Source organism: Eublepharis macularius, chromosome 4 (genome assembly GCF_028583425.1).
Source record: "Eublepharis macularius isolate TG4126 chromosome 4, MPM_Emac_v1.0, whole genome shotgun sequence".
In the NCBI taxonomy this organism is placed as follows: domain Eukaryota; kingdom Metazoa; phylum Chordata; class Lepidosauria; order Squamata; family Eublepharidae; genus Eublepharis; species Eublepharis macularius.
This window is the reverse complement of record NC_072793.1, coordinates 92728755-92742534: the sequence shown is the minus strand read 5'-3', so window position 1 is coordinate 92742534 and position 13780 is coordinate 92728755. Positions and strand designations below refer to the sequence as shown.

The 13780-nt window shown below is 41.2% G+C and overlaps 1 protein-coding gene across 4 annotated transcripts in view; it reads right to left on the bottom strand.

Moving 5' to 3' along the window:
- The window catches only part of NSD1 (nuclear receptor binding SET domain protein 1), a 101471-nt gene that overhangs the window by 13717 nt on the left and 73974 nt on the right, over positions 1–13780 (bottom strand). For all 4 annotated transcript variants that reach the window (XM_054976388.1, XM_054976391.1, XM_054976389.1 and 1 more), the window contains exons 9-14: positions 12648–12723; positions 10683–10801; positions 9187–9330; positions 8661–8784; positions 8194–8394; positions 7826–8005 (exon numbers count right to left, since the gene is read on the bottom strand). In XM_054976388.1, the coding sequence (XP_054832363.1) occupies positions 7826–8005; positions 8194–8394; positions 8661–8784; positions 9187–9330; positions 10683–10801; positions 12648–12723 (844 nt within the window). The remainder of the gene's footprint in view (positions 1–7825; positions 8006–8193; positions 8395–8660; positions 8785–9186; positions 9331–10682; positions 10802–12647; positions 12724–13780) is intronic.

Below are 13780 nucleotides of genomic sequence, written 5' to 3'. Positions count from 1 at the left end.
GAGATACCCAAGTGCTGGTACATGTTGTATTATCTTATATATTGACAAGCCAAGTGGCCCTGATCTGAGGATACTTTAATCTGGAGATGGGAGCCATGAATGGACAAGACAGAGCTTCCTACACACCTGGAAAATGCCCCAGGTTTGCAAAAAAAAAATCTGCAATCTAAAAAATTCATTGGGGTTTTAAAAAACCCAAAATGATAAAAGGAGTGCCTGTAGCTTTAACTAGATGCTCTCATGGCTATTGCAAGGTGACCATTAGCAAGTATTCCAGGCTTGGTTTCTGTGAGCAAAAGGCAGGGGGAAGGGCTCTTTCCTGGGCTGTTTTGGCCTTTGAGGGAGGACTCATGGGGACCAGGCCCAGAAGCAACCACCAAGCAACTTGATACGACAAGACTTGCATGACTCACCCAGACCTAGCTGCTTCCTACTGTCCAACAGCACCCCCACCCCAAAAACCAGTGTAGTGATTAGAGTTCCAGAGTAGGATGTGGAGACCCAGGTTGGAATCACCACTCTGCGGTGCAAGCTAACTGAGTGACTTTGATCCAGTCACACACACTCAGCCTACCTCTCAGGGATATTGTGAAAGAAGATGAAGGCAAGGAGAATGATGTAAACTGCTTTGGAGTTCTGGAGAAAGGCAGTATGTAAAATGAAGCAAATTAATAAATATAGATGAAGATGGGGGACAGGTAAAAGATAAGTTGTTTAGTAGATTTGAAGGAGAGAAGGACGTAGGGAAAGGTGAGCATATGGAGGCTGCTAGAAGAGGGGAAAGAGGAAATAGTGTGGGGAAGGGGATACAGAGAAAAGTGAAGTACATTCCACAAGTCACTGCAGATTCTCCACCATGCAACTGGGCTGCCAGGGGGTAGAAGGGAGAAAGGTGAAGTCAGGGGAGGGGGCAGATAAAAGGTGTGTGGGAAGGAGAGAAGGAAGCTGGAAAAGGAGGAAAGGGATACGGAAGGGAAAGAGAACATGGTGGGGAGGGGGAAATTATATGCCCCCTCCCCAAGTTCTTGTTGGTCCCCCACTTATATTGTTTAGAATTTTTTATTCCTCCCCCAGATCTAGGGTACAGACCAATGGCATATTTTCTGCATCTTTTGTTCTTGAGAGGTGTACTAGACAAGGTTGTCCTCTTTCTCATCTCATTTTTGATCTATGTTTGGAATCTCTGGCTTGCACTAATAAAAAAATAATGTAATACATGGCTTTATACATGGTGGTGGGGAGTGCTGTCAAGTCAGAGCTGACTTATGGTGATCCCTGGTGGAGTTTTCATGGCAAGAGACTAACAGAGGTGGTTTGCCATTGCCTGCCTCTGCACCCCTGGTCTTCATTAGACCAACTCTGTTTAGTTTCTGAGATCAGATGAGATCAGGCTTGTCTGGGCTATTCAAGTCAGGGTGGCTTTATATATAATTCTTTAGAATTTAAAATTATTTTAGATGCAGATGATCTTTTATTATTTATTTCAGAACATCAGTCTTCCAGTTCTGTATTAATGAGACTGATTAGTAATTTTGGTGATTGGTCTGGTCATTCAATCAATTGGACAAATGCCACTGAGAGACAACATATCATGGAATATATTTGCTGATGGACATTTTTGATATTTTCCAGAATACTGATTCTAAGATATATTAAGTATATAATTACACTGAATTTAAACAAATTGATTGCTGCTGTATCTTTGGATTTGGACAGATGGACAACTTTAAACCTATCACGATGGGATAAAGTAAATACATTTAAAATGAATATTGTACCTCAAATTATATATATTTTGCATAATTCTTTTCCATTTATCTTGCAGATATATTCATAAAATTAATACTATGGTTCAGAAATTTATGTGGAGTTCATTACCACCTTGGATTTCTCTAAAGAGGATGCAACTTTCAATTAATGAAAAAGGACTTGGCTTTCCTGATCTTAGCTTATATCATCAGGCATATTCATTAACTTGTATAAATTATTGGGATTGTTCCTCTCAGTTGGATTATCCATCTTGGGCTCTCTTGGAGGCTTCATGTTTAGAGCTACTTTTTAAATGGAATGCATTAAATGGAATCCGCCCTGAGCCTCCTGGTGTGGGGAGGGCAGAATATAAATCTAATAAATTAAATTAAGAGCTACATATGTTAAAATGGATTCTGTTCCTCCTTGCAATTTCAGTAGTTAGAGAAGAATGGCACATAATATCACAAGAATATGACTCTGACCCATTCTCACATGCTAAACTAACATTATGGACCAATCCAGATTTAAAAATTGGGAGGAAATCTTGTTTATGGAAGCTTTGGACAGATGGAAAATTTTTTACTCTGGATCAATAGATGAATTCTTGACATTTTCTCAGCTGAGGTCTAGTCCCTTTGGATCATAATTTAATTTTAACCATTGAGTGATGGAGGCGAGGGCCACCCGCGCCGATACTTTAATCATGCTAGTCTCCAAAGTTTGCATTTGAGACCCACTTCAGCATTTGAAGGGCTGTTCTTATACATTCGGATTGTACTCTCTCTAGCAGGACAAAATAGGAAGGTGGAGGTCCAAGTACTGTTCTATATAAAAGTTGAGCTAGTGTTTTGGCTTGAAAAAGGTTAAGGGCTGCATGTATATATTGCCCTCCCTTCATGTGTAGAAATTTAATGATGGCTTAGGCAGATTTTTGCCCTATTTCAACTCTGTGCTCACATTGGGCCTTCATCTGTTTGCTTGCATTACTGTGCCCAAGTAGTTAAAACTAACTTATTTGTTCAATATTTTGACCATCCCCTAAGTTTGGGTTTGTTCTCAAATGCCATTATTTTGTTTTTTTATAGTTTATTTTCAAATGTTAAATCACTGCAAAAATGGCTAAAAGCTTTTAGGACCCTTCTTAAGCCCACAGGAGTTCTAGAAATAATTACTGTATTGTCTGCATATAGCAGTATTGAGATCTTGCAATCTAATAGTTTAGGGGGATGCAGTCAAGGCTGCTCATTTGGATTACTATACCACTGATATAAAAAATAAATAGTAATGGGGCCAATAGGCAGCCCTGTTTCACTCCCTTTGATGTTTTAACAGAGTTTGATAAATGCCTGTTCCTGTTACATTGAACCTTGAGAGAGGTGTTAGTATATAGGGCTCAAATTAAAGAAATAAGCCTTTGATCAATGGATGTTGCCTCATGCTTTTCCCATAATTTGACCCTGGAAATGGAATCGAAAGCTGTTTTCAAGTCTATAAAGGTGGCATATAATGACACTGTGTTGTTTGAGGTATATTTTTTAATTAAATGCTGTATAATTTAGTAGTGGCCTGATGTTGTTCTTCCTGCCCCCAAACTGCCTGCTCTTTTGCAATTATACTCTCCTGATCCATCCAGTTCTTAAATTTCTCCAACAGATAGTTGGCAGAGTTTATTGATGGAAATGAACAGGCTAATCAGTCTACAGTTTTCTTCCTTGAAGGACGACTTAATTTTCAGGTCCCATCATGAGTCAGCCAGGGCTCAGTGACAGTGAGGATTCCTCAGGGGAAGAGGAGTCCCGTGCAGCCAGCCTTGAACTCTCAGAAGCCAAGGACTTCCCAGGAGAAGGGGAGCTAATGGAAGCTGACCAGCAGGGGATGCTGGCTGATCAGCAGGCACAACCAACAGCTGGGGCAGAGCCAACACCCTCTAGCTCTGATCCAGCAGGTGAAACCCAGTCAGCTGCCCCCAGCCCTCCAGCTTTACCTCCACTCTTAAGAGTGCCATAGACAGAAGCTGAGAACCGAACTACAGGCAAGGAGGCAAAGTGCACACCTCCTGGGCCAGCACCAGATGCTCCCTGATGATGGGAAGTAGTGGTTGCAGGATCCTTTCCCGAGCAATGGGCTACCCGGATGGCCCTTAACCCTAGGGCTATAAAACCAGCCAAAAGAGGCTGCCGGACGTGGATGCAACGTGCACAATCGCTGTGAAGCCACTCACTCTGTCCTGCCTTGGCTGTTTCCTGAAAGCCTGACCTCAGACTGCCTGAGCTTGCCTAGCCTGACTTCCAGAACCCTGACCTCGCACTGGCAGACTTTGCCTAACCTGATTGCTGGAACCCCAACCTTGGACTGAACCATTACACCACACCTAGCCTCTGGAGTCCCAGCCTTGGACTGTGAATCGGGGCCCAGTCTGCCCTCCATCTCCAGTACTGGGAACTCACAGGCCAGTACAAGTCATCATTCCATCCAGTTAGCATGGCATCTACAACTACCCATTGGGGCAACAGAGGTAGTCACCCGAGAGTTCAGATACACTTTACTACTCAGTAGAGTTACTTGTAATTCAAGAGGTTAAGTGGTCACCATGCAGATAGGGCAACGCCTGAAGTTTTTTAATATGCAAAGTTAAGTTCTCGTTAGCTAGTATATAATCTATAGTGTTTGCTTTTGGTCCTACCATATATATATACTCTCCTGGGTGATCCCCGGACATACAGCTATTCAAGATGGAAAGGTTTAGCCTATCTGCCATTCTTGCCAAACAAAAGCTGACAAAATTTGCCCTTTCATCCTTCAAGTAACATGAATAATATGCACTCATCCTATACTCTTCCAAGGCGAGCATGTTATAATTGGAACAAAGAAGATTGTCGTCAGGGTCTAATCTTGCATTGAGATCTTCTCCTACTAGATATTTCAATAGAAGCTCTTCTAGGTAACATCCTAGTTCCTTCCATGGTCCCTCAATATTGTCCTTCTTTTTGAGGGGAGGAGATAAATATTAATCACTAATAGTGCTTCCTTCTGAATTGTAGATGGACTGCCATTGCTTGGTCTTTCAATATGGCTAATGGGGAGCAGTTTACTGCCAGGGAGGTAGATATCAAAATACCTCTCCCACCCTTTAGCCACCCGGGTCCCAGGCCAGGAATTGCCTCCATTTTATATGATTGATATCCATCAATCTCAAGGTCTTTGGTTGTCCAAGTTTCCTGGTTTATAATGATGTCATAATTTCTTTGAAAAAGGTCTTTCTCAAGATCCATACCTCAGAACCAGCCAGCAAATGTTTCATGTTATAATCTTTAGTGTATTTTTCTGTTTAGGTTATACTGGTCTGGGCACCATCGTGCCATCAAATCTGAGTCCTGTGATTTCTTGAGTGGAGTCATCTCTTTTTAGTATATTTTTAGATATCTGGAGACCTTTTTTTTCATGGCTGCTGTGACGGAATGAGTCTTAAATGCAAGGATTACCAAATGCTGCATCCAGAGAGTGGAAGGTAACGGGTTAAAACAACTGCCTGAAGGAAGGATGATTGACATACTGTTCCCCCCCACTTCTGTGACTGGCCAGTGAGAAGGTAACCAATTGGACCTGATAGGATTGTCAGGAGAGTGTTGAAGCTTGGAATCTGACCAGGGAGGGTCAGAGAATCCTCTGTGTTAGGAAAAGTTTGTCCTAACAGGGACAGGTTACGGTGGACAAAAAGCTTTTAGTAGATGAACTTAAGTGGGAAAGCCAGCACTCATTTTACTCAGACAAGATAGAACTGGGAGTGTGTGGTTGACAGAGGAAGTGAGTAGTAAAGAGACTCCCCTTCAGCCAAAAGATCAGGGTTATGTCTTTAGTAGAAGAATAATTGCTGCCCAGTGTCTGGAAAGGCATTTTCTGCTCTGTGGAGTACCCTGGGTCAGGCGTAAAAGGGAAAAGTGCTGTGTTGAAGTCTGAACACCTAAGCTGTGAAGTGAAATCTATGAAGGAATCTTGTTTAAGTGACAAGTCTGAAACTACCAATCTCTCACTTCTACAGTCTCTTACTAGAAATGAGTTTTAAGAAGACTTTTGTGCCTAATGCTGAAGTATTCTGTTTACCTCAGTTTTCCTTTTCCTGTCTATCTACATACCAATCCTGCATGTTGACTAAAGCTGATGTTATCTTTTTGAACTTTACTTAGCCTCTAGTGCCATTTCATTTTAAAGAAGACGTGAGCATCTACTTTTCCCCTACTTAATTTGGGGCTGGGATACAGGCTAGGTATATATATGTTTTTAAAGTGTGGGACAAAAGGAACTCTAGGTTACACCCAGATACACACTACAAGAGGCTTCTCAGCCCCAGCAAACAACCTCATCAGTTTTTGAGGGAGTATCTACCTCACAGTGGGGGAGTGAACAGGCAGGCACACTACAGCTGCCCTTCCAAGTCTCAGTCTCCTTCTGATTTCTTGGTTGCAGTCTCCTTTTTGGCTGATGATTGAGCCAAGGAACAGAAAATCTTTTACAATTTCAATTTCTTCATTGTCAACCTTAAAAGCGTGTAATTCCTCAGTAATAATTACTTTTGTTTTCTTGATGTTTATATATCGATATACTGGACATTAAAGTTTACTTTGAGCAGGCTTGAGTGTGGAGAGTATTCTAAAGACTTTTTCTATTTGTATTGTCGAAGGCTTTCACGGCCGGAGAACGATGGTTGTTGGGGGTTTTCCGGGCTGTATTGCCGTGGTCTTGGCATTGTAGTTCCTGACGTTTCGCCAGCAGCTGTGGCTGGCATCTTCAGAGGTGTAGCACCAAAAGACAGAGATCTCTCAGTGTCACAGTGTGGACAAGATGTAGGTCATTTGTATCTACTCAGGAGGGGTGGGGTTGAGCTGAGTCATTCTGTAAGAGTTTCCCAGGGTGTGGAATGCTAATGGCGGGAGGCTTCACTGTATCCTGAGGCGGTTCTTTTGCATATGGATTGGTGCTTGATGTGCTAATCTTCTCTGCAGGGCTATTGTCGGGTGTGGAGTGTTTTGTTGGCCTGGTGTTTTTCAGAACTGGAGCCCATGCTCTGTTCATTCTTAAGGTTTCTTCTTTCCTGTTGAAGTTTTGCTTATGCTTGTGAATTTCAATGGCTTCCCTGTGCAGTCTGACAAAGTAGTTGGAGGTGTTGTCCAGTATTTTGGTGTCCTGGAATAAGATACTGTGCCCTGTTTGAGTTAGGCTATGTTCAGCCACTGCTGATTTTTCAGGCTGTCCAAGTCTGCAGTGTCTTTCATGTTCTTTTATTCTTGTCTGGATGCTACGCTTTGTGGTCCCGATGTAAACTTGTCCACAGCTGCAGGGTATACGGTATACTCCTGCAGAGGTGAGGGGGTCTCTGCTGTCTTTTGCTGATCGTAGCATCTGTTGTATTTTTCGGGTGGGTCTGAATACTGCTTGAAGGTTATGCTTTTTCATAAGCTTTCCCATCTGATCAGTAATTCCTTTGATATATGGCAAAAACACTTTTCCTGTGGGAGACTGTTTTTCTTTGGTTGTTTGATTCATCCTGGGTTTGATTGCTCTTCGGATTTCATTTCTGGAGTAGCCATTTGCCTGAAGTGCGTGGTTTAGATGATTAATTTCCTCATTGAGAAAGCGCGGCTCACATATCCGTCTTGCACGATCCACTAATGTTTTCATTATGCCTCTTTTCTGTCGGGGGTGGTGATTGGAGTTTTTGTGTAAGTACCGATCAGTGTGAGTTGGTTTCCTGTAGACCTTGTGACCTAACTGAAAGTTTGCTTTGCGGATGACCAAGGTATCCAGGAATGAGAGTTTTCCCTCACTTTCTTTCTCCATTGTGAATTGTATGTTCAGGTGGATGTTGTTGAGATGATTCAAAAACTCCATCAATTCTTCCTCCCCATGGCTCCAAATGATGAATGTATCATCCACAAACCGGAACCGGAACCGGAACCGGAACTTTTTCTATTATTTTTTTCTGCATACACACCAAACTATCTTCTTCAATAATGCCCTTTAAATGAAGGAGTCACTCAGAATATGGTAATACTAGGGTCCAGCATAGGCTACTTACCTTCAGAACACACAAAGCACCAGCTGACATTTACATGCTCGTGGTTTCTGCAGCCTCTTCGAGGGGTAAAATGATTAGGGCAGATCATGCTATTGGAAGCAAGGATCACTGTCCCAGCAGCAAGGCAGAAATCATTTGAATGGTATGCAACAGGACATCGAACACAACGCATCAAGCGACCTAGCAGTAAAACACATTGGAATTATAGGGTTTAAAAAAAATAATAATATAAAAATCATTAAGATTCAACCTTAAAAATTTCAATCCCATGTTTAAAATTTTCAGCAAAAGCAAAAATCCAAAATAATGGCTACAAAGGAACTGACTTTAGAGAGACTTCAGTTATGGATACAAAAAAGTTACTGTACCTTTAGATGCAGACACATTTGCAGGATTGGCTGCATGGCAAGTCATACAGATATGCAATGAACATCGAAAGCCCTTGTTCTGCATGACAGTAGGAGGATACTTCTGTATACAGTCTTCATGATAGTACTTCCCACACAAAGGAAGCAAGCAACGCTTCACATTTTCTCCACTGCTCTTGCATACAAAGCATGTGTGGACCCCTGAAAGACAGGACAGTAAAATGGAAGAGAACTGTAATCAAAGTATATAAGGAAGCAGAATTCTGAGAAGCAACAAAGTAGAAATGTATAGGCCAATCATCTAGCTGACTGCAACTTGTCTCAAGAGTGGATTCTGCTTTACAGTATAGCCATTTGGTTTCTCCATACAGCTAAGCAATTTGTTTTCACAACAGGTTCACACATAAAAGAAGCACAAAAGCAGAGTAAATTAGCAGTGGGCTTAGTCCACTCTCCAAGTACTGTACCTGTGGAACACTCAGTGCAGATGAACTTGCCCTTGGGCATTTCTGAAAGCCCAAGGCATTGCAGGTGGAAAGCACCACAACACTGAGCCTCACACAGCAACAACTCACCCGGTTTTTCACAAATCTGTGAGGAAGTGAAACAACATATTATTGCAGAGCAATAAAAAAATCCTGTAAATACAAAATATACTATTGGTATGTTCTCCAGCTGAACCCTTTTCAAAAATGTTTCCACAATTATCTCTTTTGTGTATCTTGTCAGATCTGAAAGATATCCCAGTGATTTATCAGAATTCTCATTCAAGTCATTTTCTAACAGATAAAACACATTCATGTCAGAGTGAACAGAAAATTAGTGCTTTTTTGCAAAAATTTCAGGGTAAAAAACCCCTGAAACTAACCAACCCAGCCCTGCAAAAAACAAGAATCAGAGAATATTAGTTCCTGTGAACATCATCTATTCCCAAGTATGGCCCATGCCATCTTCAGTTAACATCTTGAAAGCCAAGTGTCTTCAGATTTCTACCTGGCACACGTTCTCCTTGAGGGCCGCTCCTCCTCCACGTTCCCCCTGCATCTTTTTGGATGAAGGCACTCCATGGTCATTTTCAGACCCTTCTTCAGTAGCCTCCTTTGGACTTCCTACTGTCCCATGAGTAGTTCTATCTCCCTTTTAACAAGAAAGCCAAGGTTTTAAACAGTCACATTCTTTCCTTAGCCCACACCTCTTCTGGGCTGCTGTTAGTTTGGCTACAAAACATATGGATGTTCCGCCAACCTGCTTGCTGAGCTGCATGCAACGCCTCTTAGCCCTAATCATTCTGCCTGCAGAAGGTGCCTCATGCTGTGACGCTAACTCTCCTCACACTGTTCCACTTTTAGGTTTCACTGGGGGAAAGAAACATTCTGAACTTTAATACAACACATTAAATAAAACGGTTTTGCTGTCCTATTTCAGTAGCCTTACTGACTGGCCACAACGGAGATTTCCATCACCCTTTCCAAACCACCTCTGTATCTGGCATACATCATGAAACTGCAAATGAGCATTTTAAAAAAGTGTTCAATTTCTCTGCTTGTTTAATTTCTCAGCTCCACCCAATAAATATATGAAACCTGGATGTACAGGTATCTTTGTGTTTATGCTATCCCTTACAAGGAAAAGGTTGCACTCCTCATTCTCAACAACTATTGACTGCTTTGCCCTAGTGATAGACTGCAGAGGAAAAAACAACAATGGTACACATATCCCCGTTCTACGGAATACCTCAAAACAGAGAAACAATTTCATGTCTATATCTCTCATTTCTGCATAAGCCTAAGGCAGGAAATAAAGAGATTATGGATTGTATGTGAAGAGCTGACAGCTCCATATGACTTGCAAAACAGCTCTTTCTTGCCTTCTTTTCCATTGTAACCTACTACACAACCAATAAACTTTTCCTGAGGATCAAGAGGCCTGAGGTATGTCATAGGATCCTTGCAACTGGAAGTGGGGACTGGCAAAAAAAAATCACTTCCCTGCTTTTGCAAGCTGAAGATACCTTTTAAAATGCAAATGTAAATCATCCAGTGAAATTCCCTGTATCAGAATTTACAATTGTTCAGCTTTCCTAGAAAGGAAATCTAAGCTTTAAAAGTAAACTACTAGCTCAGAGGCACACAATAAGGCAAAACTTCTTCAAGTATGGTGAGAGTTCTTTTTATACTTTCTTTTCCAACACAGTCAAGTGTTCCAAAGTTTGTCTGTATTTTTGTGCTACTTAAAAAAAAAAAAAAGGAGTTAAGTGTATGATGTATTGTCGAAGGCTTTCACGGCCGGAGAACGATAGTTGTTGTGGGTTTTCCGGGCTGTATTGCCGTGGTTTGGTGCCACACCTCTGAAGATGCCAGCCACAGCTGCTGGCGAAATGTCAGGAACTACAATGCCAAGACCACAGCAATACAGCCCGGAAAACCCACAACAACCATAGTTAAGTGTATGGCTTCACACAGTTAGGAGAACCCACAGCTTAGCAGTACCTCGGAATTTGGAGTTCCTCCCAGCACATCTTCACCCTTCTCTTTTTTATATGGAGCTGCAGACATATTGCGTCGCTGCCGCTTCCGCTTTCTCTGTTTTGCTGGAGCTTTTTCAGGAGCTGGAGCAAGGGACAGTGCATGATTTAAGGCCATGGCAGAAACAGCTGAATCTTGAGACAATTCTGATATTGCTGCTTCTCAGATTTAAATATACCAGAATCTAGTATTCACCATCTTGTATAATGACAATGAAGCCCACTATAGCCAACCTAACTTTCCATTCCACTCAAAATCAATGCATGCAAACCTATCTCAGAGCAGCAGAAATGGAGAAAAAAAACACCATGGCAAACACCATAGCATCAAAACACATTATTTGCTTTATTACTTGAACACCATCAAATTGAAAGATATTACCAATATGTTTATAAAGAAGATAAATTCAATGTGTTCCTCTGGGAAAACAGCTGGTACCTAAGAAGGTCATATACTGGAGAACTAAACATGTTTCTCATCCTTGTGATCATTAGGAAAAGTATGGTTGGTGGCAGCTGAGATTCAGAATGCCACACACAGTAGCTTGATCCTTCTATGCAGTCTTCTGGTCAATACCCTTCCTCAGTTTGTCCATAATCAGTCATTGCTAAGATTTCCACATTTGGGCGGAATTTATAGGCACTGCATTTTAGTCAGTTTTCAATAGCTGGACACTCATTTTTGAACACAGCATCATGTGACAATTTAAAGACAACTTACTTATTCTGGCATATACTTTTGTGGGCCATAACTTACTTCACTATATGCATGAAAGTGAATCTTTGAAGTGCTGTCATCTCTCCCTATGCTTTGCTATGACCTTCTGAAGATACCACCTTGCAAATGGGCACAATCAGCAGCTGCCTGTACACACACATTCTCTTTGGTGGCCCCTGTCCTATGGAACAGACTGCCTGAAAAGGTCAAGAAAGCTTCCACTCTCTTGGCTTTACGCAAACTATGCCAAAATGAATTATTTAGAAAGGCTTGTAACAGGTAATTAGTCAGTCCCATAAGAAACGCTCAGACAGATATCTTGGTAAATGGACATGGACTGTCGAGAGACAGTTTTGTGTAGTGGTTAAGAGTGCAGGACTCTAATCTGGAGAGCCGGGTTTGATTCCTCACTCCTCCATTTGAAGCCAGCTGGGTGACCTTGGGCTAGTCACTGTTCTCTGGAGCTCTCTCAGCCCCACCCACCTCACAGGGGTTTTTGTTGTGGGGATAAGGATGACATACTTTGTAAACCGCTCTGAGTGGGCATTAAGTTGTCCTGAAGGGCGGTATATAAATTGAATGTTATTATTTGAATATTATTATTACCAGGCACTATGTGTTGGTGTAGATATGCTCCTATTAGCAGTTTCCATGACATTTAATATGTAAAATTATTTAAGCTTGGTTTCTACAATTTTTCATATTTATATTTGGATCTCTGCTTGTTTTCAAATTTCTGCAATTCATGCCCTATTGTACTGTTTTTTTTAATATCCCGGCTGTATTGATTTACACGGTGTAATCCACTTTGAGTCTTAATGAGAAAGGTAGACTATAAATCTGCTCTGAGATATCAGAGCGGGGATGACAACAAAGAACTTAGAAAACTGAAGTTATTAGTGACCATCTCATCAAAAATATCAGCAGGAACTGACTTAACATGAGGTGCATATACCGTACAAGATGAATTTACAATCATAAAACTTGTAATAGTTGGAGGAACCCTTTTCCGCTCAGACACACTTCCTAGCCATGTCATTACACATATTGTTTTATTCAGCATTATTTTTTTACTGCACTATTCTTTAGCTTTTGCAGAAAAGGTTAAATCTTAGCTGACTTTTTATTGTGACTGAAGAATCTTACTTAGTTTGCTCACTGAATAAAAAACTAACTGCTTCCTTCATTCTACAGAACTCAAGCAATGCCTACCTTCTCCAGTGTCCAAAAATTGAGGTGTGGAATACAATTCAGACATTTCAGTATCCAAAGGACCAGCCTCAGAACACTGTGGATAAGTAACATGGACAGTTTACCAAGCAAATTCACATTCCTGCAAGGAGATGTGTTTCTCTGAGCTCATCAAAACTGCAATTCAACTTCAGCATATTTATGATCAATATTACAAAAAACTTCTCAAATTCCTATAACTAGAAGGATGGGGAGATGACCACCGAGAGAGAACTCTGAACGGCAACAAAAGGGAAGAATCATATTTGATTAAATATCAAATAGCTGCACTCTTAACAGACTTTTTGTACTCTGAAGGACTAGAAATATCATAAACATACAAAACATGTACAGGGCCTAAGCTGAATACAATACATTATCTTATTCTCATATTTTAATAGATATCAATCAATATATACACTTGGCAGATGTGTTTGTTCCATATTACAGGACTGGAATTACAAAACTGGACGGACAACTCAGATACTTATGCTACATAGAGGACCAAAATGAGATACTTCTGCTTTCTCCAAGAAACCTGAACAGTTATGGGACTTGCACCCTATTTAGGGACATCTCAGTAAAGCAGTCTATGGTTTTTCTATCATAGGCCATTTCCACATGTCCCGGCATAGGGCTAAACTCACAGACCGAGAGCATCTTCCTGGCACAATTTCTGACGTCACTGCGCTACAAAACCGCTCTCGTGGCACGATGACATCAGAAATCACGCCAGGAAGACGCTCTCGGTCCATGAGTTTAGTGCTATGCCGGGATGTGTGGAAACGGCCATGGTGTAAATGTCATGTAAGAAGAGATGATATTCTGGTACAGAGTAAATTCACAGAGAACAACTCTGCTTTTGTTGTCTAGCATGTGATTTTATTTATACCCACAAATGCAAAGAAAAACTAGGAGATGTCTTATATCAGTGACTGCACTCCTCATAAAAGCCAAGATACTGACCAATTAGCCGAGAAAGTTGGAGAACACAGACAACTAAGAAATGATCTTATATTCAACTGAGATGAATGGAAGTTGTGCATATAAATAATGATTAGAGGGTTGTAACTTGGGGCATTATAAAAGATAGAGAGATACAAGAGCCTCCGGGA